Source organism: Thermobia domestica, chromosome 12 (assembly GCF_964235325.1).
Source record: "Thermobia domestica chromosome 12, izTheDome1.hap1.1, whole genome shotgun sequence".
Taxonomy (NCBI): domain Eukaryota; kingdom Metazoa; phylum Arthropoda; class Insecta; order Zygentoma; family Lepismatidae; genus Thermobia; species Thermobia domestica.
Genome location: NC_137465.1, coordinates 74542589 through 74567022, shown reverse-complemented (window position 1 = coordinate 74567022; position 24434 = coordinate 74542589). Strand labels below are relative to the sequence as shown.

The following is a 24434-nucleotide window of genomic DNA, read 5'->3' as shown; positions in this document are numbered from 1 at the left end:
TCATAAAGAATTTATATCTAAAACTACTACACTACACATAATTATATTTCACCACAAATATTCTACTTCTATGGCATTTAACCGGAAATAACTTGCCTAAATTTTACATAATTAATTACGCGTTAATTACAACTAAGTATATTAATAATGGAATCATCTTCTAACTTCGTTCTCAATTGGAAATAGTGAGCTTTTACACTCGGTCCATTACTCATAGTTTATTGCAAACAAACATACATTAACTTCGAATACCAATTGTGTGTTAACTTGAACACTTTTCATAATAACATTTGAAACTATTAGTAGAATTAAATTTCCCTTGAGGTTCCATACTAAGAACTCGCTTTTTCGTTGGAGATCTTTTAAAACTTTATTTTTATATGTTCATTTTTTAAAAGAATAACTGAGGCATACGATATCCATTAGAGAGGTTCTTTAAGCCTTCATAATGCATAAACAGTTTATATATATATATATATATATATATATATATATATATATATATATATTTAAGAACTGTTCTGTATCTTAATCAAATCTTTGTGGTAATAATATTTTATTATTTTCCATCTAAATGCACAAATATTCTCTGACCAGTATATTTTGTTTGTATCAATTTCCAGAAGGTTATCTCACATTGTTTACCTTTTTCTAGAGCTTGTAAGTTAATAATTCTTAAGACTAATATCGTTTCTCTTGTTTAATTGTAATAACATTATTTATTATATAGAAAATCTTTTATTATATAAAAAAGTTATCCGTCTTTACTAATACAAAATTCTAAAGTTGGATAATCGTCTTTTACACCAATATATTTATAAAACTAACCATCTTCAATTATCTAATCTTTCATTTTATCTATCATTTGTTTTGTAAGTCGAGGAGGGAGAAACATTTTAAATTCATCACATTGACTACAATACTTTTCCCAAACTTCGAGTTTGTCCTTTCCGTCTTCTCAATTTTATATTCTGTATTTTTTCTAACTCTTTGAAAGTAATAACTGATTTTTTAAAAATATTTTCACCCTTCTTATAAAAAATCAATCTGCTTCACCATTTACCTTCATTTACGGTTTTTATGGAATATATCCATAACATTCAATAAGTAACACATTACAACATATTTAAAATTCTTCAATCACTTTCTCATTCTTTGAGTTATATGTAAAGTTCTTCTGATCGACTAAAATAGCATAACAAATTATCTTATCAGCTACAGCTTCTGCAACATTTCTTAAAAATTACAATTTTATGTTTTTCATTTACAGATACACTCTTTATTTTACAAATTATCATATACATCTGTCTAGTTTTATTGAATTCATCTGGATTATAATATATTTTGTGCTTCTACGTTTCATTTTCTTAAATGCAGCATAATCTCCATATCTCTTAAAACAATCATTATAGTCAATATCTAAATTTCAATTTCCTTTATTAAACGTCTCATTCGAGACATTTTCCAAATGTTTTTCACTTGACAATGATCAAGTTTACTAGCATCCTTAGTTTGAACTTGACTTCTATCAGTTTGGCAAGTTACAATTACAAAATCAGGCATATCAAATTGTCGTGAGTTAAATCATGTAGTTACATGAGACTCAAAGCATGAGTCCGTTACTGCTTATTGAATATATTGATACATCTGATACTTCTAATTTTCATCTCTTGATATTTCTAATTTTCACTTGCTTTTATAATTTGGCCCATGTTCAATTATTGATATTCTTATTTCCATATTCTTTATTTTTTTCCTACTAGCATCAATTACCTGCTTCCTTGGTTAAATTAAGAAAAAATAGTAATATGTTCCGTTAGTCAGTCACTTTTGACTATTACTGAAGCGCTCTTGATATCGGTTATTTTCGATGAATTTTATATATCCTCTTCCCTCCCCATGTTGCAAAAAAAGAAAAAGAAAATGGCATCTTTGAGTTTTACGTCCCACGATTATGCCGGCTAGGCTAAAGGAGACGGTGATGATGAGAAATGAATGAAATGGTGGAATGAAGAAAGTAGGAGGAGAGGAGAAAGCCCGAGGAAACCCACGCACACGGTGTTTGTCCACCACAAAGTTCACTTGGCGGGGGCTGGAATCGAACCTGAAACCCCAAGCACCAGAGGTGAACGCTCTACCAGTGAGCCATCGCGGCCCCTTCCCATGTTGCGGGGAACGGCATCAGAAATGTCACTCTTCATCTCAGCAACCCCAAAAGCTCTGAATTCGACACTGATATTGGTAATTTCGATCATTTTTATGTATACCCCCCTCCCCAAGTTGCAAGGCTGAATTAGGATTTATACGGCATCAGAAGTGTCACTGTTCATCTCAACGATCTGGAAATCTATACATTCGGCACTAATATCGGTCATTTTCTATCATTTTATAAATTTCTCCCTCTCCTAAGCTGCGGGGCTGAATTTGAATTTAAACAGTATTGGAAGTGCCATTGTTCATCTCAGTGACCCCAAAAACTATAGATTCGACACTAATATCGATCATTTTCCATCATTTTTAAATCTCTGTGCCCCTCCCCTCCCTTAAGTCACACCGTCAAAGTGATATGACAAAAACTGTCTCAGGTTCAAACTTCATCTAGGTTGAAAATTTGACCGAGATTGGTCCGGTGGTTCAAGATTTATCAAGTTTTATTTGCTTTTATGTATCTCCTCCTCCCCTCCCCTCTCCTAAGTTCTACCGTCAAAGTGAAATGATAAGAAACATCTCAGGCCCGAACCTCATCTATGTTAAAAAATCGATCGAGATTGATCGTTTGGCTCTTTCAACTCCTCCCTCCCCCTCCCCTAAGTTCTATCGTCAAAGTCAATAGATAAATACCATCACATGCCCGAACCTCATCTATGTTGAAAATTTGATCGAGATCGATCGAGTGGTTCAAGAGTGATGAAGTCACTTTCGTTTTTATTTTTACGTATATCTCTCCCTCTCCCTCCTCTACGTTGCACCGTCAAAGTTAAGTGATAAGAATTATCCCAGGCCCGAACGCCATCTGTGTTGAAAATTTGAACGAGATCGGTTGGGTGGTACAAAAGTTAAGTTTTATTTATTTTTATATATAAATATCCCCCTCCCCTCCCCCTCTTCTAGGTTCTACCGACAAAGCGAAAATATAAAAAATCTTTCCAGTCCCGAACCTATCTATGTTGAAAATTTGATCGAGATTGATCGGGTGGTTCAAGAGTTATTAAGTTATATTTATTTATATATATCCCTCTCCCCTCCTCTCCCCTTCCTGAAGTTTTACCGTAAAAGTGATATGGCAAAAAAAATACCCCAGATCCAAAACCTCATCTATGTTACAAATTTGATCGAGATTGGTCGTTTGGTTCGAGAGTTATTATGTTTTATTTATTTTTTATAACTTCTCCTCCCCCTCCTCCCCTAAGTTCTACCGTCAAAGTGAAACGATAAAAACACTCCCAGGCCCGAACCTCATGAATATTGAAAATTTGATCGCGATCGGTCGGGTGGTTCAGAGTTACAAACATAGTCACTTTCAATTTTATATTTTCCTATTATGACTTGCAGTTGCTACAGCTCCGTCATTTATACGAAAGATCATTTATAAGATTAACTTTAGTGAATGTTATTCTCAATCCACCTATCCATATTACGTCTTTATAATTGCTTTAAAAGATCGAATATCATTCTTAAAGGAAATAGAATACATTTTTTTTTTAGCTCTAACTTTTCATCTATTTCGAGACCAGATTGTCTTAAATATGAAACTTCAGATTTTGAAATTTTAAATTCCAATTACAAATAAAGTTTTTCCAAGCAATTCAATTTCATGTATAACAACTCCATGCCTTCTAATTTTTGTTTGTGAAAAGAAGAATGGAATGAAGTTACCTGTAAGTTTTATCGTATCATTTGAAGCGAATGTTTCTATACCTGTGTAGGGACACAAAACTTCAAATTTTATACAACAATCTGCCTTTTGAGGAAGGTTAAACACATCACCAACTTCTATGTCGTATTCTATGTCGTTATTAGGTTTATTCAAGTTAGTAAATTTTTGTCTACTTGCGTGAAATTTTGCAGTTCATAACAATATTTTCAATCCTTTCCATTTATTATAGAGAAAATCTTTGTTAAAGCATGGTTGTAGTTGCTCCGCCAAAATCAATCAAAATATCATTCTCATCTGTTAATTTTATTTCAGTTTCACAAATCTCGTCTCTTGTTACAGGAAAAATAAAGGATAAGCCGGTTTGTGTACACGTTACATTTACACGGGCTTCTCCCTGTCCTTAATTTATTTTTTTTCCTCACAATTTTCCTCTACTTCCTCAATTGTATGCGAAATCGTAAGTGTAGATCTGTATCGCTAGTAGATCCTTCTTTTTTCCTTAACATCATAACTGTATCATCAACAAATTCTCCTTTCACTATCCTCTCTTTTAAGCGATTACCAAAAATTATTGCTACAACATTATGACCGCCCTTTTCATCATCTGAGTAAAACATTCTATATCCACCGTTGTTCAACACTCCATTACATCCCATTTAACTTCACAAACTCCTACCAAATCTAAATTATTTTGTTTCATTTCCTCTTTAATATTGTCTAATTTCCCTGTCTGTAACGTAGTACCTAAGTGTCATGTCCCTATGCTAAACTTCTACTCCTGTATGTCTTTCTTTCCCTATCTATCTTCTGCACATAGTTACTTTCTCGTCCAATAGTCTTTCCAAAGCCATCCCTCTCCCAGAGATCCAAATGGTGAGATATTTTACTTACGGAACTATATTTGGGCCTGCGAAAGACCATTGTACATAATTACGTTCTCTTTTTGCTGTCAGCAAACTAGGGAAAAATAGAGTGGTTGTTCCCCTTTGCCTTCTACCTCGCAGTATACCAACTGTTAAAGTCACTCTGACCACACCTGAACAAATGTCTAAGTTCACTCTGACTAATCACTATGATTGCCACCAACTTGGCTGCAACAATAAGCAAGCTAATATTCAAGAAAACAGTTGCATGGCCAGCAAACGAAAATCAGGCAGGCCATGCACGGAGACTGACGAAAGAAAGTCAATAGCTGTGTGCAGCATTTACCAAGAGTCCGAATCGAAGCACTCATCGTTTGTCCCAGGAAAGGGTGTTAGTCGCACATACATCATGCATATTTTGCTCCTGCATAAGTGGCACCCCTACAAGCTAGAAATGGATGAGCATCTGTTAGAGGATGACCCCGATCGGCGTTTGAAATTCGTAAGATGGGCAACAGAGCAAATACACTAAAATTTCCGTTTCGCCTAAAAAGTCTTATTCACAGATGAGGGCAAGGTTTACGTTTCTGTTGAGGTGAAAAAACATAATGTTCGCTACTGGTCGGACACCAATCGCCAATGGTGTAAAGCATCTGCTTTCATTCTTGGAAAAGTGATGGTGTGGTGTGGGGGGGGGCGCTTGTATTGTTCATCATTTATTTACCAATGATACCTTAACAGCAATCGAGTATCGTCGAATGTTGAAAGAAGATATCTTGCCATTTCTCTTATCTGAAGATGGGATGTTCCCTGTCTTGTATTAGCACGATGGCGGGTCTCTGCATTATAGAAATTATGTTCATGAACATTTAAATGGGCAATTTCCCTATTTGTGAATCGGTAAACATGGTGCTGTGGAGTAGTCACAAGTTTTTCTGACTTCACTCCCCTTGATTTTTATCTTTGGGCACATCTCAAGTCCTTGTGAGTTAAGTGAAAATTCAAGATGCTGACCACCTAAATGAACGCATGACCAACGCGTATGCAACTATACCTGAAAGCACTTTGAGTAAGGTTTTGGATGAATGAGAAAAAAGAGTGACTGACAATTCAACGGAATGAACAAGACAGCGAACACATCCTATCGTCGGGTGAAGTGTGGTATGTTAATAACGTTGTAAAAACCAAAAACAGTCATAACTTCGTTACGGTAAGCGATAAAACAAAAATATTCGTAAATACAGCATTAGATTCCTCAGACAATTTTAGATGAGAACGAGGTATGACAACATACAATTTCAATATAAGAAAAGGAAAGTGAATTCAAAATGGCAAGTTTCAAGATTGCGGTCAATGACATGACATGTTCTGAAAGTTTTACCCCACCTGTACTACTAATTTTAAAGAGTTGTTAAACTATTGTTGCAATAAGATTCGAAATACTCGGAATTCGAAGGACTTCGATAAACCAACGCATGTGGTAAAATTATCCGGTACTGAATCAAACAGTGTAATCTCTGGTACTTACGTGTATAGAAATATTGCTCGTTGGTTGTCAAGACATTTTATAATAAATATTATATAAATTAAATAATATTTTTAAGGAGTATTTTATTTAGGATTCTAAACAATATAAAGGAGAAACCAACAAGAACGTAGAAGCTGAAAAATTAAAGACTGAATTAAAATTAGAAAATGAAGACTTACAAGTCAAAGTTCTTGGCTATTCTCTCAAAACAATAGTAACAGAATATACAACTGATCCGCAGAATGTACTTAAATTGCTCATGGTAAAAACTATTCTCTCAAAGACATAATTAAAAAAACTAAAACAATAAAATCGTGGTAAAAGAAATTTAGGGGAAAATACCAAAAATGTCGTTATTTGGTTTTAAGGAGTTCAACAACATAATATAAATAACGTATAGGACTTCAATTCGTTACAGAAAAATACCCAGATATGACTGCCATCAGAAACTATTGCTCCTAATTCGGTTAAGCTAATGAACAAAGTTTAACAAAAAAAATATGATTGTATCGTTTATTATAGTTGTCATGTAACTTTAAAAAAAATGTTTTCTGAAGATAGTAATGAAAATTATTTTATTGTAAATTTGTTTTTGAGTGTTACAAATTCATATTAGTAACAATGGAGATTGATCTTTTATCTATTTTTACACAAAAGCATATAGTTTAAAGTTAATGACGATACAAATTTTCTATGGTTACACACAGTGGCGAAGAGTGGTAACAGGCCCTGAGGCCCGGCCTACCCATTTACTTTCAGAAATTATAATTTATAATTAATTCATTTTCCTTGCACAGAATGCATGATATTTTCTAAGTTGAAAAAAAAAATTCGATAAAGAAGTGGTTGGCACCACTGCTGGGAGGCTCACCGAGCAGTGTCTCAGGAGGCAGAAGAACTAGCGCCAAGCTACTCAGAAAATCCCGCGAGAGCGTGTTGAAATGACGCTTTCTTCACCAGCGTATAACCTGCGAAAGAGACCGGCCTCAGCACTTATCGACTTTCGTTTCTACCTACTAGTTTCTCTCGAGACCTTCGATTTCGATTCGATATGTCAAACAAATAAAGAGCAAGATAACGTGGGCTCCATTCCGTTCCAACTTTCCTTAATTTTGCGGACTCTAACACAACGCAAAAACTGGAACAAGAAATTCTAAAGGCGCTACGCCTATTATCGGAAACTAATACCCCTTTATTCCGTTGCGTTGGCGCAAACCTGTACGAAATCAGACTCGTTGAGTTCATTAGAAAGAGTGTGTGTTTTTGAGATATTATGAGTGATTTTTTTTCTTACATTTGCAAAAGTGAATGAGAGAAAATGTCAGTAAGTGGAGAATATGAATATACGTAATATAATTGCTATTAAAGAACCTTCTATGTCAGTGGTCTTTTGAAAATTAATGTGTTATTAAGGAACGAAGACTAACGCCTGTGTTGAAAATAGAACAAACAGAGAGCAAGACAGTTTTGCATGCATTGGTACAATATATATATATATATATATATATATATATAGTTGTTGAAATAAAGAGCAGCGTATGGAAATATTTGTCTGATTCTGTTTTTAAAGGGGAATTAAGTGACACACAAAATATCTTGATTGAATGCGTGTCATGTGTTTTGAACAATATAATTAAAGACAAAATTTTACAAGCAGTTTTCGTTTCGGCATATGTTTCTTATGAAGCGCAGATAATGCGATAATCCATCTTCCCCACCCGATCACGCCACTTAAAGCAATTAAATGGCATTATGGCGAATTAAGATCAGCTATGAGTCGCATACGTCAATTTCATTATGACAATTGAGATCCGGAGCGAATAAGTGCTATCGATGAACTACAATTGCATTAAATTTATGTGAATTAGTCTTCTTGTATTTCTGTAGTAAAATATTTATGTCTAATCTGTTTCATTTTATTACTATTACTATTATTATTATTATTATTATTATTATTATTATTATTATTATCGTTATCATTATTATTATTAGTAGTAGAACATTGGGCCTACTCTCTTGAAACTATCACCCTTCGCCACTGGTTACATATCTCCGAAATTCGAGTTATGTTGTTTTCTTTTTGTAGTCCTTTACTCTAAATAATGTCTCAATACACATAAAATCTCTATAGAGGGGCCTTGATATACTGTAGTAGATATGATATAAAAAAAACATATCTTTCATTTTTAGAACGAAATGTCCTGATGAGCATTGATACTTTCAAATCATGATCCAATCTATTCTATCAACACAATCTCTTATAATATCCTCTGATAAAGTTGCATATGATGATAAACTCGACCAAGGGAGTTTGTCAGCATGTTTTCGTATAAATTCTTCTGAAAGTATTTTTCCACAAGACGTATTTTCAAAATTAACTTTTTGTATGAATTCATTAATAAAATCTTCAGACAAGTCTTGATACAAACACACCTTATCCCAGTTAGCCTTCTCTGTTGTTTCTCTAATAAAACGTGATAATTTTGAATATTCATATATTCTTCTCCATTTTTTTTTCAAATTATCTTTAAAACTCTTTTGATAATTGCTTCTGTGATATGATTTTTCGATTGACTTTGTGTTGATATTTAGGTATGAAATCTTTAGTAATATACTCAAATCTAACATCGTCATATTTATTACAACAAATTTCGGACTGTTGATCTTCAAAGAGTGATTCTAATATTTCATCTTACAGATCCATAATATTCCTAGAAATAATACCTTCTACAATGTATGCGTTATTTTCTTTAGTAGCTTTTCTGAACAAATTATCTAACGTGTTAATAGAAATGCTAAAATTAATGCTATTTTGATCAGTTCTCATGGCTCTAATTTTCCAGCCAGAGGGCAGAGAAATATAAGATTATAAAAGTAAAAAAGTGTCTATTGATATGAGATTCAGGACACGCTCTTCTAGTTGTACGTTAAATTCTGTTCTAAGAAAGAATTGGTAAGAACTAGAACAATGGAAGGAACTCCCTTTTATAAGCGATATACAATTTATTACAAAAATAAAATAAAAATAAGAAAGAATGAACAACAGAAAAAAACAAATAAATTACAAGAATGAAAGTATTTCGATACAGCGAAATGGTGGTACGGGATATCTGATAGTTTCGACAAATAGTTTATATCTCGTTAGTTACATTAAGTTTGAAATAAAGTTAAATAAACAACTGTTACAATAAGTTTCAAATAATGTTAAGCAAACAACAGTTACAATAAGTTTCAAATAAAATTAGTGAAACAAAGTTACTTTAGACGAATTTAAACTGAAAGTAAATTGATATTGAGAGTTCTTCACTTCGTTTTCATTCTTACAGAATTTGGAATACCGAAGAAGCTAGTTATATTAATTAAGATGTATTTGACCTAATTGCAAAGTAAAATCCGTGTAGGAAAATACTTGTCTACGAGGTTTCACGTCGAGAATGGCCTGAACAAAGAAATACGTTGTCACAATTATTATTCAACTTCGTTCTGGAACACTCTATAAGAAAAATCAATGATAGCATCCGTTCTAGAGCTGAATAGTATTAACTAGGTTACAGTAGAACAATACAAAGAAATATAGAGGTTTTATTAAACGCATGCAGGGACATGCATGTAGAAGTAAATGCAGAGGAAACTAACTATCGCAATACTGGAAATCATGGATTCGTTAAGATACCAATAATACTTTTGACAAAGTGGATACTTACCATATCCATAAAGAAATTAAATTTCGACTGAAAGCAAGGAATTCGTGCTATTATTGAGTTCAAAATCATCTGTCTTCGCAAATTCTGTCCAGAAATTTGAAGCTTAAAATATATAAAACGATATCATACCTTTTGTACTGTATGGTTGCGAAACATGGTCACATACTCTGAGGGATGAACGTAGACTGAAAATATCTGAGAATAACATCCTGAAGCGAATATTCGGGCCCAACAGAAACGGAAATAACGAATGGCGAAAACTTCCTAAGAAGAAGCTGCATACCAAATATTGTTAGGGTCAGTAAGTCTAGGGGGCTTAGGTGGGGAACTCATATAGCCAGAATGAAAGAATAACGTCGTTTTCAAAAAAAAATATAACTAGAAATAGAATCGGAAAACGACCGTAAGGAATACGTAGGCGCAGATGAGAGGACAATATTAAGTTGAATCTCGCAGAAATAGGAATACAAATAGAAACTGGATGCAGTAGGCTAAGGGCAGAAGTCAATGGAGAGCTTTTGTGAACGCAGCATTGAACATCCGGTTTCGTAAACCATATATTTAGTTTGTTAGGTTGTATATAAGTCCATCACGGTGATTGTACCTTATCTGGAGGTGAGAGCAATTAATCTGGTTTGCTCTATTTTGTACCTAGTGATCCTAGAATAGTCTACTAGTCCAAATTTGGCCACTACATCCTGTATGGAAATTGAGAATGATGTTAATCATTTTGACAAGCTACAGTGCTCGGATGGGAATTTACAGGACCTCGGGGGCTCTGATAGAGCGTTCAACTCTGGTGCATGAGGTCGTTGGTTCGATACCAGCTCACGCCAAGTGAACTTTGTGGTGTACTAACACCGTGTACGTGGGTTTTCTCGGAGTTCTCCCGTTTCCTCCCATCTTATCCATTCCACCATTTCATTCATTTCTCATCATCACCGTCTCCTTTATCGTAGTTGCCATAAACGTGGGACGTAAAACTTAAAGATTTCATTTTTTTTATTTCGGATGGGAATTTGACCGACTCCTTGAAAACACTTTGGAAACGTTTACCTTCAGAATGGAAAGCAATGGAATGGATATTCAAGAACAATTCGCAAATTGTTACTAATTTTAAAGGAATTGTAGCATATCTATTGTATGTCAAATATCAAAATATGTGAAATTAAACATTTAATATGGACTTTAAGGAATTACAATATATATATTTGTACCCTGAACTGCTTCATATATTTGAGTGTAGTCTGAAGGGTTTAAGCCATCTTGTAATATCGGACCAACTTAAAGTTTATTTGTGCAAAGTACCAGTAATGCTAAATTATCCTTGAAAAATCATTTTGTATTCGCTTTATCAAATAAACAAAATGAATGTTTAAAAAAAAACATTTTCCATTCCCAATAACCCATAAATTCTGTAAATTCATTCTGGTTGGAGTGAACGACGGCTGTCTGTGGTATTGTTCTTTTTCTTTATTTTTCAAAGAGACGTACTTTCAATTGTACTTTTATCTGCTGAACCCGCAAATCCAAATTATCACCGCCCAAACAAGAGTTATCGATTACAGGGTTTGATTTTCTTTTCTTTTTTTTTAAGTTTGATGTCCCACAATTATGCCCTTTGAGGCTAAGGGAGACGGATGATTAAGGCAAGTGAATTATGATGGGAGAATTGGTGGAATGAGAAAGAGGGAGGAAACGAGAATACCCCGAGAAAACCCACGGACACGATGTTCTCCATCACAAACTTAGTTGGCCGGGAATTGAACCAGAAACCCCATAATAGTAAACATCATTCTGCACTTGTTCGGAGTATAGGTTTACAGCACGTTACTAGCACACCTTCTAGAGGCCATCAAGCCTTAGCTACCCGGTTCTACTCCACTTTCCTCTGATGTATACTCCCTTTGCTCCTTCTAATTCTATGACTTTAGTTTTAATTTTTCATATCTTGTTCAAAGGGAGGATAAAGCCGGAAGTTCCCGTAAACAAACGCACATGATATATATATATATATATATATATATATATATATATATATATATATATATACAAATTTGGCATCAAAAGTGGATATATGTTATCTGTATCATGCCACTCTTTCAGCATTGAACATTAAGCACTTGAATTGAAGACCGTTCTTAAGAGTAGTATTCGCCTGTAGTACTGATGGACATTTCCATGAGAATATCGTATATGCCTTCAGATATATTTAAATATTAATATTAAGACTTTTGAGATCATCTGCGTATTTTTAAGGACAAAATATGTGAACGTTTTATTTTAGATGCATGTAAATGTTATTCATATTTATAATGTTCAAAGTGTAAATAAGCAATTATATTTGAATTATTTTATTTCAGAGTAATAAGTTACTTCTGGTCAATCCAATGAAAGCTGAAGCACAAGAAATTATTCTTAGTTCCATTTTTGAAATTGCTGCAACTCGATTGTCCAGAACATTCCAGAATGTGAACCGCAAGTGGAAATTAGCAACAGAATTCGTTGATAAAAACTTTGTTGTAAGTTCTTAAAATTACAATTAAATAATTATTTTAGTTATTGGTTTAAATTACATGTTCAATACAAATTCTTTACTACTGTGGTAATATGTATGTGACTCAACACTTATGTGAGCGGTAAATGTCTTAATAAATTTTGGTTTGTACAGTTTCAACACAAAGCAACACGTTTTATAGGAGTTTTTGGTATGTGATTCTATTTCGTATTTACTGAACCTTTTTAACGACCCAGTACTGTTTAAAAGGAATAGGTCTAGTTTAGAGAAATTTGCTTGTAGTAACACCCTTTAATTGAAGTAGTCCCAAAATTTAATGACTTTCGAAGTACAGTCACGTAATATTTTTTAATGCCACGAAAGAGAGAAGAAACAATAATTGAATTAAACATTAACAATAATAACAGCAGAAATATAAAACAGAGGCTATGACAATAACAACGAAAACGAAGGAAACGAACCTTAGCGCCAATCCGACAATAGTGTACACTGAGGAGAGCACGAAAAGCACGAAAGACGATATTGGCAAAATTCGTGGATGGGGGTTGACGAACGGAACACACTCTCACGTTCTATTGCGTTTAAAATCAGTAGATCTAGGTCAAGCTTCATGGCTTCTTGTGATCACTATACACAATAGTCAAGATCGTTGCGGGCTCTTCAATTGTAGTTGAGTCTTCCTTACATACGTGTAGATGTGTTATTTGCTTTCAGTACGAGTAAGTTCCTCAATATTTATAACATGAAGTTTTCAAATATAGTGCATGTTGTAGTTTGGTAAGTAACAAAATATCACAAGAAATAAACTTGAAAAGAAAGAAATGAAACAAAATAATATGCTTGTTTCGTAATTTACCTGGAAAGTTAATAAAAACATCCGAAAAACGATTTGATTAAAACTATATTTTAAAAAATACGGCAAATCGAGGCAAAGATGATGTTGCGGTCAGTGGTGGCGTAAGGGCGGGGTGAGTGGTGTCTCCGCCCCGGGCCCCACTTTGTGGGAGCCCCCGACGGTAGGTAAAAAATAATTACTAAGGAATCTTTTTAGCATGAACCATAGAAGAGCCGTCAAGGTTTATAATCCACACCTTCTCTAAATGTAAACGCAATTAATTGCCAATCAATATTACACCAAATAACGGATGAAACAACAGAAATATCTGTCTAATAAAGCTAATCAATGCTGGATTTCCTTATAAGCTAAAAGTTCGGGCCACACTCTCTTGGGGACCCAAAAGAAATTTAAAGAAAAAACTGAATGTAGATCAAAAATAAATAAAAGTTTCATTATCCTAGAGGCTCCTAAAGAAATTTAAACAAAAAAGTTCTGAATATAAGTGAAAAGTAAAGTAAACGTTTCATACTCTTGAGGCCCCCATAGAATTTTAAAGGAAAAGGATGAATGCAGATAGAAAAATAAAAATAAACGTTTCACTTTCTTAGGGTCCCCAAGAAAATTAAAGAAAAATTTAAACGTAGGTAAAAAAACGAATAAAATAAAAGTTTTACTCTCTTGGGGCCCCAAAGAAATTTAAAGAAAAAAAATGTATGTGGGATTGAGATATGAATAAAAATAAAAGTTTCACTTTGTTCAATAACCTCAGAGAAATTTAAAGGAAACAACTGAGTGTAGATTAAAATATAATAAAAGAAAATCAAAGTATTTTGTGTTGTTTACATTGTAAGGTCTTATAGTGCAAGTAATGGGGCCCCGTCTGCTAGCCTGCTTCCTAAAATACCACCGTATATTAATTTATTTATTTATTCATATATCAGTTCAAGAGAAGGGTTGAAACAAGGGATCAATGTACATAATGCTTTATTAGGGTACTAGCATTCTGTTGCTAACTAAAAGCTCTTTGGTACAGACGCTATAGTCACTGATTCACTTGTTTTCGATCTGTCTTTTTTTCTTTTGTCCTTTACAAGTCGAATTTTTAGCGAGCGAAACCCTTTTGCATAGCTGATTTCCCAATTTCTGCTCTTGTTTTGTGGAGTATGAATTTAAATTTCAGCTCACAAATTTAAAGTGAAGAAAATATTCAATAAGCAAACAAGTGTTCAAATATTCAAAATACTTAAGCATTATATTCAATTCAAGTCCTGATTGTTCTCCTGTGGAACAGTTGTCACAAATCATTCGATTTGTTGTCATACAACGTGATTCTGTTCAAGTTCGGGAAGCATTTATCAATTTCATCTCTGACGAAGGAAAGACTGCTGAGAGTATTTCTGCTGAAATACTGAAGAAACATCAACGTGATAGGCTTGATATTATTGCAGAGGCCAGTCTTGTGATAATCAGGCTACAATGGCCGGGAAATATTCTGGAGTTCCAACTTTGATCCTTTGGCCATTTAAGTCCTTTGGACGGAATATAAGTCCTTTGGCCATTTTCATTCCTCGTAACAATAATTCATTAAACCTTTTGGCTTACATGCTGCGCACGCTAACGTTCTGGCGGTCACTTTGTTTGGAGCAATGGAACGTTTGTTGGTATTCTTCCCTTACTTACCGATGGAAGTGCTGTAAAATCATAGAAAGATTGGTCTGAATCGTGAAATTGACACTAGATGAAGTTCAAAAGCAGAAGTTTTAAAGGCACTTTCTAGTTAATTGGATGAAGTAATTGATCTGTTGGAAGATCTGCGTTACACTTCGCTTGAAACGCTTGATACTAGAGGAGATGCTGGTCGTCTTCTTGCGATCTGGTCTGCAGATCTCTCATATATTGATCGGATCCAAAAATGCCTTCAATCTCAGGATATGAGTTTCAATCAAACTCTTATTCAGTTACAGAGCCTGGTTGACACCATTGATACCTGGAGACTTGAGCTGGGCAAGGAAATCTTATCCGCAGCTGAAGGAAGTTGCAGGACATGGAACATAACTGTGAGTACACACAGTAGAAGGAGATACATGCCTGGAGAAGCAAAGAATGAACCCCTGACTGCACTGGCGGAAGTGAAGCGGTTTATCAACGAAATTCTAGATGAGATGAGACAACAAATGTATGATCATTTTACTCAGATGCATGAACTGAAAAACATCTGGATTCCTATGTTCTATCGCCAACATTGTGCAACAGCTAGGTGAGCTAGATTATGAGGGCAAGGAAAGGCTAAAAGCATGTTTCTATGATTTGGCTTTGTTCTACCCGAATGACCTGGATGGCTTAGAATTATTTCAGGATTGTAAGGATATAATCCGTTCACTAAGGTGTACTCAGAAAGCTAAACAACTTGACTTTTCCCCACAAGGCATCCTGAAATATGTATATTCAATGGGGCTTGAAATTTACTAAAGATTGGCAACCGACCTTCAGATTTTGATAACACTGCCCGTATCTGTCGCATCATGTGAAAGCTCTTTGAGGAAAATGAAGTTGACAAAATCATACTTGCGTTCCAAAATGAGTCAAGAAAGATTCACGAATCTGGCCATTCTTTCTATGAAAAATGAAATAGCATCCATTTTGGATTTTGATAATATAGTTGAGACTGTCGCAGCTACCAAAGCAAGGAAGGTATCATTCTGAATGTTGGTGGAACACAGGCTAATATGGTAGTGGAGGTACTGTCGAAAGTAGTTTCATGTTTCAAGTAAAGGCAATAAAAATACAAAAGTACCAAAAGAGTAATAAAAAGCCGTCAAGATCTGTCAATTGACTGAAGAATTCTGTGCTCACACATTTAATCTATTATATATCCCCAATTATTCAATATATTCAGGAATTTTTGTTATAATACATTGTAACACTAAGTACATTAGTAAGTGGTAATGGAAATAGTCATAAGTGACAGAATATAAACATGACTGAACTATTAAATACAAAATAATATAATCATAAAACAAGTGTAAAATCTGGAAGCAATAGTAAAAAGGACAAGTAAAGAGAGAAATATTCTAGTGCTTAACTATTCATTGATACTTCGGCAAAAGCAGTGGGACTAAATAGACCGTACATTATCTCTGGAGAGAAACCTAGTAAAAGAATGAAGAAGACCGCAGGGGAGAAATCTATTCTATACATTATTTATTGATAGTTCGGTAAAGAAAAAAAAGTATTTAAGTATTGTGTATGATCACTGGAGAGAAACCGAATGTTAAAGTGAATGGGGCTAATTGAAGAAGAAAAATCTAATGAAATAAAACCCATCTAGCGTGAATTCAGACAGGGAGAAACTATGAATAAACAACCATATGAGAAATTGCGCAGGAGAAAGACCAAAGGCGAGAACCGAACAAAAATATTCTAGAAAACATAGAACTTACATTTAGAAATCGCATCGGTTGTATTATTATTTGCAATTTTTGCAATATCAGCTCATTGTTACGTTTCCGTACGTAAATTTGTCTCTAAATGTATTGTTAGGAGCATTACTTCCACTATTCCATCTAATTATAGTACGCGTTGATACTAAGCTAGTATAGGTGAGGATTATTGATTCTTACGTTTTGTTTGTTCTTAAGATAATGCTATTTCTGTCGTGGGTTGTAGTTTCCGTTACACATGTATCCCTAATCCTTTTCCTATCGTGTCCTTTGTTTGAAAATGAATAAAAAAGAAAAAAAGATGCAATAATAGCCTGGTCCAATTTTATTTTTAGATACCAGCCTGAAGACAGTTCTAAGCATTTAAAAAATAGACAGGGATTCTGAATGTCACCCCCATTTGTTCAACATATCCCAGATTAAAATGATTTAAACACACCCACCAACGGGAAAGGGGGAGGAGTATACAGAAAGAATGGTTATGTAAATGAATTTCATATGTAGCAGTGTATAAATCACGATTGTTCGAAAAGGGGCCCCGATCTACTTCACTGGCCCCAGGCCCCAGTTTGCCTTACGCCGCCACTGGTTGCGGTAAGTTTGAGAAGTTGTATAATGCGGATGCTGATGAACAATGCTTTTCAGGACATAAAAGTTGCAAAGAAAGTGCTTCAACATCATCGGGGCGAAACTAATACGTCTACTAAACTTAGTAGTAAGTGAATAAGAAGAGTCAGCAAATCGTCGACTGAGTTTTGTTGCTTCATTTGTGGTCATGTAAAGAAAAAACAACAATATTTTTTTTTTAAAAAAAACGAAGTTTCAGCAGGTACGTTAATTTTCAATACTGCATGTCGTAAACACGATGATGTATTTATAAAATATTCTACCTATCAACCACCTGAAGATTTGTTAGGTAAAAAATGTAAGTGTAACAAAACGTGCTCCTGTAAGTACGTTGCATTACTAAGAAACTCAAGTAATAAAGGACCGTTAGTCAAGAACAGTTAGAGGTAGCTCTTGATAAAATGATTATGGATATTAAAGACAGAGTTTTAACAGACGCCTTTGCATTAAAATACCTGACTCAACGAATGGCAATTTTTTCAAAAGTATATATAGCGATCTCCAATTCTGTTCTTAAAACGATTCTAGTAGATGTTGGAGAAAGGGTTTTATTTTTATATGCAACTGAGATAATTCTTCTTTACTTAATATGGCGATCATTTCATTTACTGAAGTAGTCCAACACGTCCGTTGGCTAGACTCCATCAAAATTGTCTTGTATGCTAAAGAACTACTGGAAGAAATATCAACCATTGAACTAATATCCAAGGACAAGTTGTGTGATGATAATGTTATAAAAGATGGTTTGGAGAAATCAACTTTTACCCAAAATGGAAAACTTTTATGGAAGCATTATTTAGCAGTAATAACAGAAAATTCTCAGCTAATAAGCTAATATGCTTCATAAAGCATTAGCGATTTCTAGTGATATTTATTCCAAAGTATTACTGACAGCATGACGTCAAAACAAATTGCTCTATCTGAATCTATTCATCGCCTAACTAGATCTAAACATATTGTAACCATGTTGAGCAGCAATCTTAAATACTGTATTAGTTACAAAAAATTGAAAGCAATGAACGCTGATATTGTAAAATTCAATTTAGTATGAAGATGCCGATGAAAAAGTTTTTATACCTAAAAAAACAAAAAAATATTGTACGTAACCAGAATCTTTTCTTTGGTGCAGCTATGAACAACAATCACTTTAATAAGAAGACAATAAATGACAAAAAAATCTACACACACATTACTGCCATGATACAAACAACAGGTTGGTAAAAGTAGCACCGTACAAATTGCTAAACCGAAACCAATTGGAACGAATGACAACGATGATATAACACTTTTAAACTGTCAACAGATATACCTAGGTATTCTTGTCGCTATGAAAAAAGATCGTTCCCATTTCTAATTATGTGGCTACCAACGGCTAATTAAACAATACTAACTAATGGTCTAAACGAATATTTGCTCTGGGTTTTATGTAAAATGAAGTACGGCAAATCTTTCAGCAATTTCTTCGGAATAACCATCAACAGTATTCCGGGATGGACTCCATTTCAACCATTTCCTTCCACCGAAGACAAACTTGTACCTACAATTAAATTTTGCTTAGTCATTCCATAGCCAGCCACTTCAAGAGATGTTGTTTACATCACGATGGGAAACTATGTTGAATTATCATTATCTTTGAATCGTGAAGTAGCCATTCCTTTCAACGACATTGCCAAATACCTTATAGCTAAAGAAATTTAGTTAAGTAGTAATATACTTAATTCAATTAATTCAATTGTATTACGCATTGGTTCGTTTCCTTTACACAGAAAACCTCTTGCATTATTTGGGACAGTTTATTGAAGGTAGTGGTCTTGATAAGATTTTGGTTGAAAATAATACCTATGGTGAGAATACTCTTTCCTCAATTCTGAAAGATATGCAATACGAATCATATGCGCACATAAACTTATAAATGAAGTACTAAGGTGTATGTAGGTGATAACAATTTGTCCATCAAATTGCTTTGTCTGAGAGTGACGTCCAAGTATTAAATATGTGACTACGAGAGATTCGAGAGGTAATGGTTGATAAAGATCATGAAAAGAAAAATAAATAATCAGAACAAATTGCTAATCCTTTGTTTAAAGTTAACAATTGTCTACATGATATAAGTGCTTGCACCAAAACTTTTAAATACTTCAATAATTACTATGATATGATTGAAATTTTATTGTATTCAATCAAAGCCGATGAAAACTGTCCTTATGAGTTACATCTGTAATATACATGAAGAACATTACTATACATTTTTGCAATCAATCGTACGAATTACATTCGCGGAATAAAACTTTATTTGCAACATATGATTCAGTTACTATGTTGTCGACAATTTGCGGAAAGGCATGCTATTAGTAAAAAGAAAAGATGATAAATTTAATTCCTTTGGTTGTGATATGGCACTTGAGCAATCTCAGAACCGATCATCCGACATAATTGGAGGACTGATACGAATAATTCAAAGATGCAACTCAACGTTGGCTACTTTTATATCCATTTAAAAATGCAATTCAGAGTGTTATTTCAACATATATCAAGTTTGTAAAGGATACCAGTGGCGGCACTGACTTTTCTTTTCATAGTAAGTGGAGTAAAGCGCGAACAGCGAAGGACAAACAAAATATTCAAGAATTTGGTTTTATCGTTTACAGATTAGAATGAACAGACTGATAGCTTGGCACGACCTGAGGAAAGTAAAATGGGCATGAAATTATGAACATGGGATATAAGAAGTCTTATAGGGTACACGCATTAAAAGGTCCGTAACAAGGAGTTAGAGAGATATAGAATGGATCTAGTAGGAGTCCGGAAATTTTACGTTTTTTTATGGAGGAGGAAATAAAAAATCATCAACTAGGAATAGTTTAATCACAAACGAAATACATCAGCAGTTAAACGTGTGTAATTTGATAATGATAGTTTGTTTTATAACTCTTCAGGTTCGATGTTGCGATATTATTGTTCTAAGTATACCTGTCCAAACAGAACATACGGATGACATTATAGAGGACAGCTTTTACGAAGAACTAGAACATGTATTTCAGACAGACTCCAGCGATACCATGAGAAAATTCTATTAGAGAATTTCAATGCAAAAGTAGGACAAGAAGATTTCTCAAACCGATTATTATAGGGATCGAAAGTCTGCGTAAGAAAAATAATGACACCTACATTAGGCTCGTGAACTTTGCAACATCAAATATTATTATCGTGACGGACACAAAATTCCCACATCGCGACATTTATAAACATACTTGGATCTCATCAAATGGAAAAACACATAATAAAATTGATCATGTTTTAGTAAATAGAAGAAGACAGTCTAGCATAATTGATATTCAATCATTTAGAGAAGTTGACTATGACACTGACCATTATCAGTGGCGAAGGGTGATAGTTTCAAGAGGGTAGGCCCAATGTTCTACTACTAATAATAATAATCATAACGATAATAACGGTAATAATAATAATAATAGTAAAATGAAACAGATTAGACATAAATATTTTACTACAGAAATACAAGAAGACGAATTCACATAAATTTAATGCAATTGTAGTTCATCGACAGCACTTATTCGATCCGGATCTCAATTTTCATAATGAAATTGACGTATGCGACTCATAGCTGATCTTAATTTGCCATAATGCCATTTAATTGCTTTAAGTGGCCTGATCGGGTGGGGAAGATGGATTATCGCATTATCTGCGCTTCACAAGAAACATGCCGAAACAAAAACTGCTTGTAAAATTTTGTCTTTAATTATATTGTTCAAAACACATGACACGCATTCAATCAAGATATTTTGTGTGTCACTTAATTCCCCTTTAAAAACAGAATCAGACTTAAATATTTCCATACGCTGCTCTTTATTTCAACAACTATATATATATATATATATATATATATATATATATATTGTACCAATGCATGCAAAACTGTCTTGCTCTCTGTTTGTTCTATTTTCAACACAGGCGTTAGTCTTCGTTCCTTAATAACACATTAATTTTCAAAAGACCACTGACATAGAAGGTTCTTTAATAGCAATTATATTACGTATATTCATATTCTCCACTTACTGACATTTTCTCTCATTCACTTTTGCAAATGTAAGAAAAAAAATCACTCATAATATCTCAAAAACACACACTCTTTCTAATGAACTCAACGAGTCTGATTTCGTACAAGTTTGCGCCAACGCAACGGAATAAAGGGGTATTAGTTTCCGATAATAGGCGTAGCGCCTTTAGAATTTCTTGTTCCAGTTTTTGCGTTGTGTTAGAGTCCGCAAAATTAAGGAAAGTTGGAACGGAATGGAGCCCACGTTATCTTGCTCTTTATTTGTTTGACATATCGAATCGAAATCGAAGGTCTCGAGAGAAACTAGTAGGTAGAAACGAAAGTCGATAAGTGCTGAGGCCGGTCTCTTTCGCAGGTTATACGCTGGTGAAGAAAGCGTCATTTCAACACGTTCTCTCGCGGGATTTTCTGAGTAGCTTGGCGCTAGTTCTTCTGCCTCCTGAGACACTGCTCGGTGAGCCTCCCAGCAGTGGTGCCAACCACTTCTTTATCGAATTTTTTTTTCAACTTAGAAAATATCATGCATTCTGTGCAAGGAAAATGAATTAATTATAAATTATAATTTCTGAAAGTAAATGGGTAGGCCGGGCCTCAGGGCCTCTTACCACTCTTCGTCACTGACCATTATCTGGTAGCATTGATTATAAGAGAGCGATTATCGTTGAAAAAAGGAAATCTTCATCATTTGAAAACAGAAAAGTTTAATTTAAAGAAATTACAGGATGGTAAGGTGAGAAGGAACACCAGATTGAACTGTCGAATAGGTTCTCAGTTTTAGAAAGTTGGGAATACTTAGCGTTGAGGATACTTGTGTTAAAATTAGGGATAGTATTAAAAATTTCAGAAAAGTAAAAATTAGAGCTCGTGGAAATACGTAGGAACAAATCATGGTTCTACCAGAAATGCAGTAACCTAACAGAAACAAGAAAATAAACATAACCGTGTTGGCTACAAAATCGGAACGACAGAACTGCACAAAATTTCGTTAACATCAGTCGGAAAGTTTTTAGAACAAAGAAACGTTATATTTTGAAAACTAAAATTATTGAACTTGAAGATAATAGTAAAAACAAAATTATTTGGGACATGTATAAAAGCGTCAACTAATTTAAAAGGGGCTATCAACCTTGCACGTATGTATTAAAGAAAGCGGGAGACAATTCTCACGGATACGGATAATATATTGAATAGATAAAAAACTTCTTTGACAATTTTCTCAATACCTAGCCAGAGAATAGTGTAAATAGAGAAAGTTAGATACGTGCAGCAGAATCGTTTATTCCATAGACTAACCAATTCAAAATCACACATTGAGATAAAGAAATTAAAGAAACATAAATCTCCCGGTATAGACAAAACTCCTGTTTAGTACATTTTAGCTGGAGGGGAAGAGTTGTGGATGAACGAAATATAAAACTTGTGGTCCTCATCTGAAATATGGAGGAATTGCCACAAGAGTGGAAACAATCAGTCATTGTTTCAATTCACAAGAAACCGATAAAACTGATTGTGGTAGTAACTACAGAAACGCCTCTCTTTTCTCAATATTTATAAAATCCTTTTCAACATTCTGTTAGCAAAATTGATCCCATACGAAGATGAAATTATTCGAAATTATCAGAGCGTATTTAAGGAAATAGATCAACTATCGACCAGATATTTACCATTCGTCAAATACTCGAAAAGAAATGGGAACGCAATTCTCCGGTACATCAATTATTTATTGATTTTAGAAAAGCCTATGACTCTGTTAGGATGGAGATATTATACAACATTGTTACTGAATTTTTAATATCGAAAAGGTTAGATTAAGTAAGATATATTTATATGAATCCTAAAGTAAAGTCCGGGTATAAAAATATTTGTCCATGATCTTTTGTTTCCAGAATGGTCTGAAATAAGTTGCGTTGTCTCCATTATTATTCAGTTTTGTTTTAGATACGCTATAAGAAAAATCACAGATAGCAACCAGGGTCTAGAGCTGAATATCATCCAGCAGATTATACCTTTGCAAATGATGTAAATCTGATAGGAGATAATGTGAGAACACTAGAAAGAATTGTAGAAATTTTATTAAACTTTTGCAGTTACATGGATTTAGAAGTAAATAAAAAAAATCATGGAAGTTCGCTGTAACCGCAATACTACAAATTATGGAGGCGTTAAAATATCATACTTGAAATTATACTTTCAACAAAGTGAACGCTTTTAAATGTCTAGGATCAACATTAACCGACCAAAGTTATGTCCACGAAGAAATTAAACATCGACTGAAAGCGGAGAAATAATGTTATTATTCAGTTCAAATTCTGTTTTTCTTTTTTATTCTGTCGAAGAATTTGAAACTCAAAAGACATAAAATGATAATTATACCTATTGTGCTATACGGTTCCGAAACATAGTCGCTAACTTTAAGGGAAGAACCCAAACTGAAAGTTGTAAATAAAATCCTAAGACAAATATTGGAGCCCAAGAGGGAATGGAGTATGGTGGAAATTTCATAACGAGGGACTGCATAATTTATACTGTTTACCTAACATTGTTAGGATGATTAAGTCTAGGTTACTCAGGTGAGCAGTTCATGCAGCCCGAATGGAAGAAAGTAGAATCACTTTCAAAATTTTAACTGGAAGTCGAATTGGAAAATGACTATTAAGAAAACCTAGGCTCAGATGGGAGGGCAATATTGAGTTGAATCTCCCAGAAATAGAAGTACAAAGCAGAAACTGGATCTAGTTGGCTAAGGACAGAATTCAATGAAGAGCTTTTGTTATGCGGCATTGAACCTCCGGGTTCCATAGGCCATAAGTTAGTTAATTTATTTAATATCAATAAATATCTCAGTTTTCTAATATTTACACACAATATTTTGCAGATGAAATCACTGCAAAATTTTGGCGAGTATAAAGGAAACAGAGGAATCAATGGTAAAAGAGTATGAAGGCGTACAGTTTGAAGTAAAAT

General features: G+C 34.0%; 1 protein-coding gene across 3 annotated transcripts in view; it reads left to right on the top strand.

Moving 5' to 3' along the window:
* c12.2 (von Willebrand factor A domain-containing protein c12.2) overlaps positions 1-24434 on the top strand; it is a 1756568-nt gene that overhangs the window by 1574747 nt on the left and 157387 nt on the right. For all 3 annotated transcript variants that reach the window (XM_081733805.1, XM_081733806.1, XM_081733807.1), the window contains exon 23: positions 12336-12494. In XM_081733805.1, the coding sequence (XP_081589931.1) occupies positions 12336-12494 (159 nt within the window). The remainder of the gene's footprint in view (positions 1-12335; positions 12495-24434) is intronic.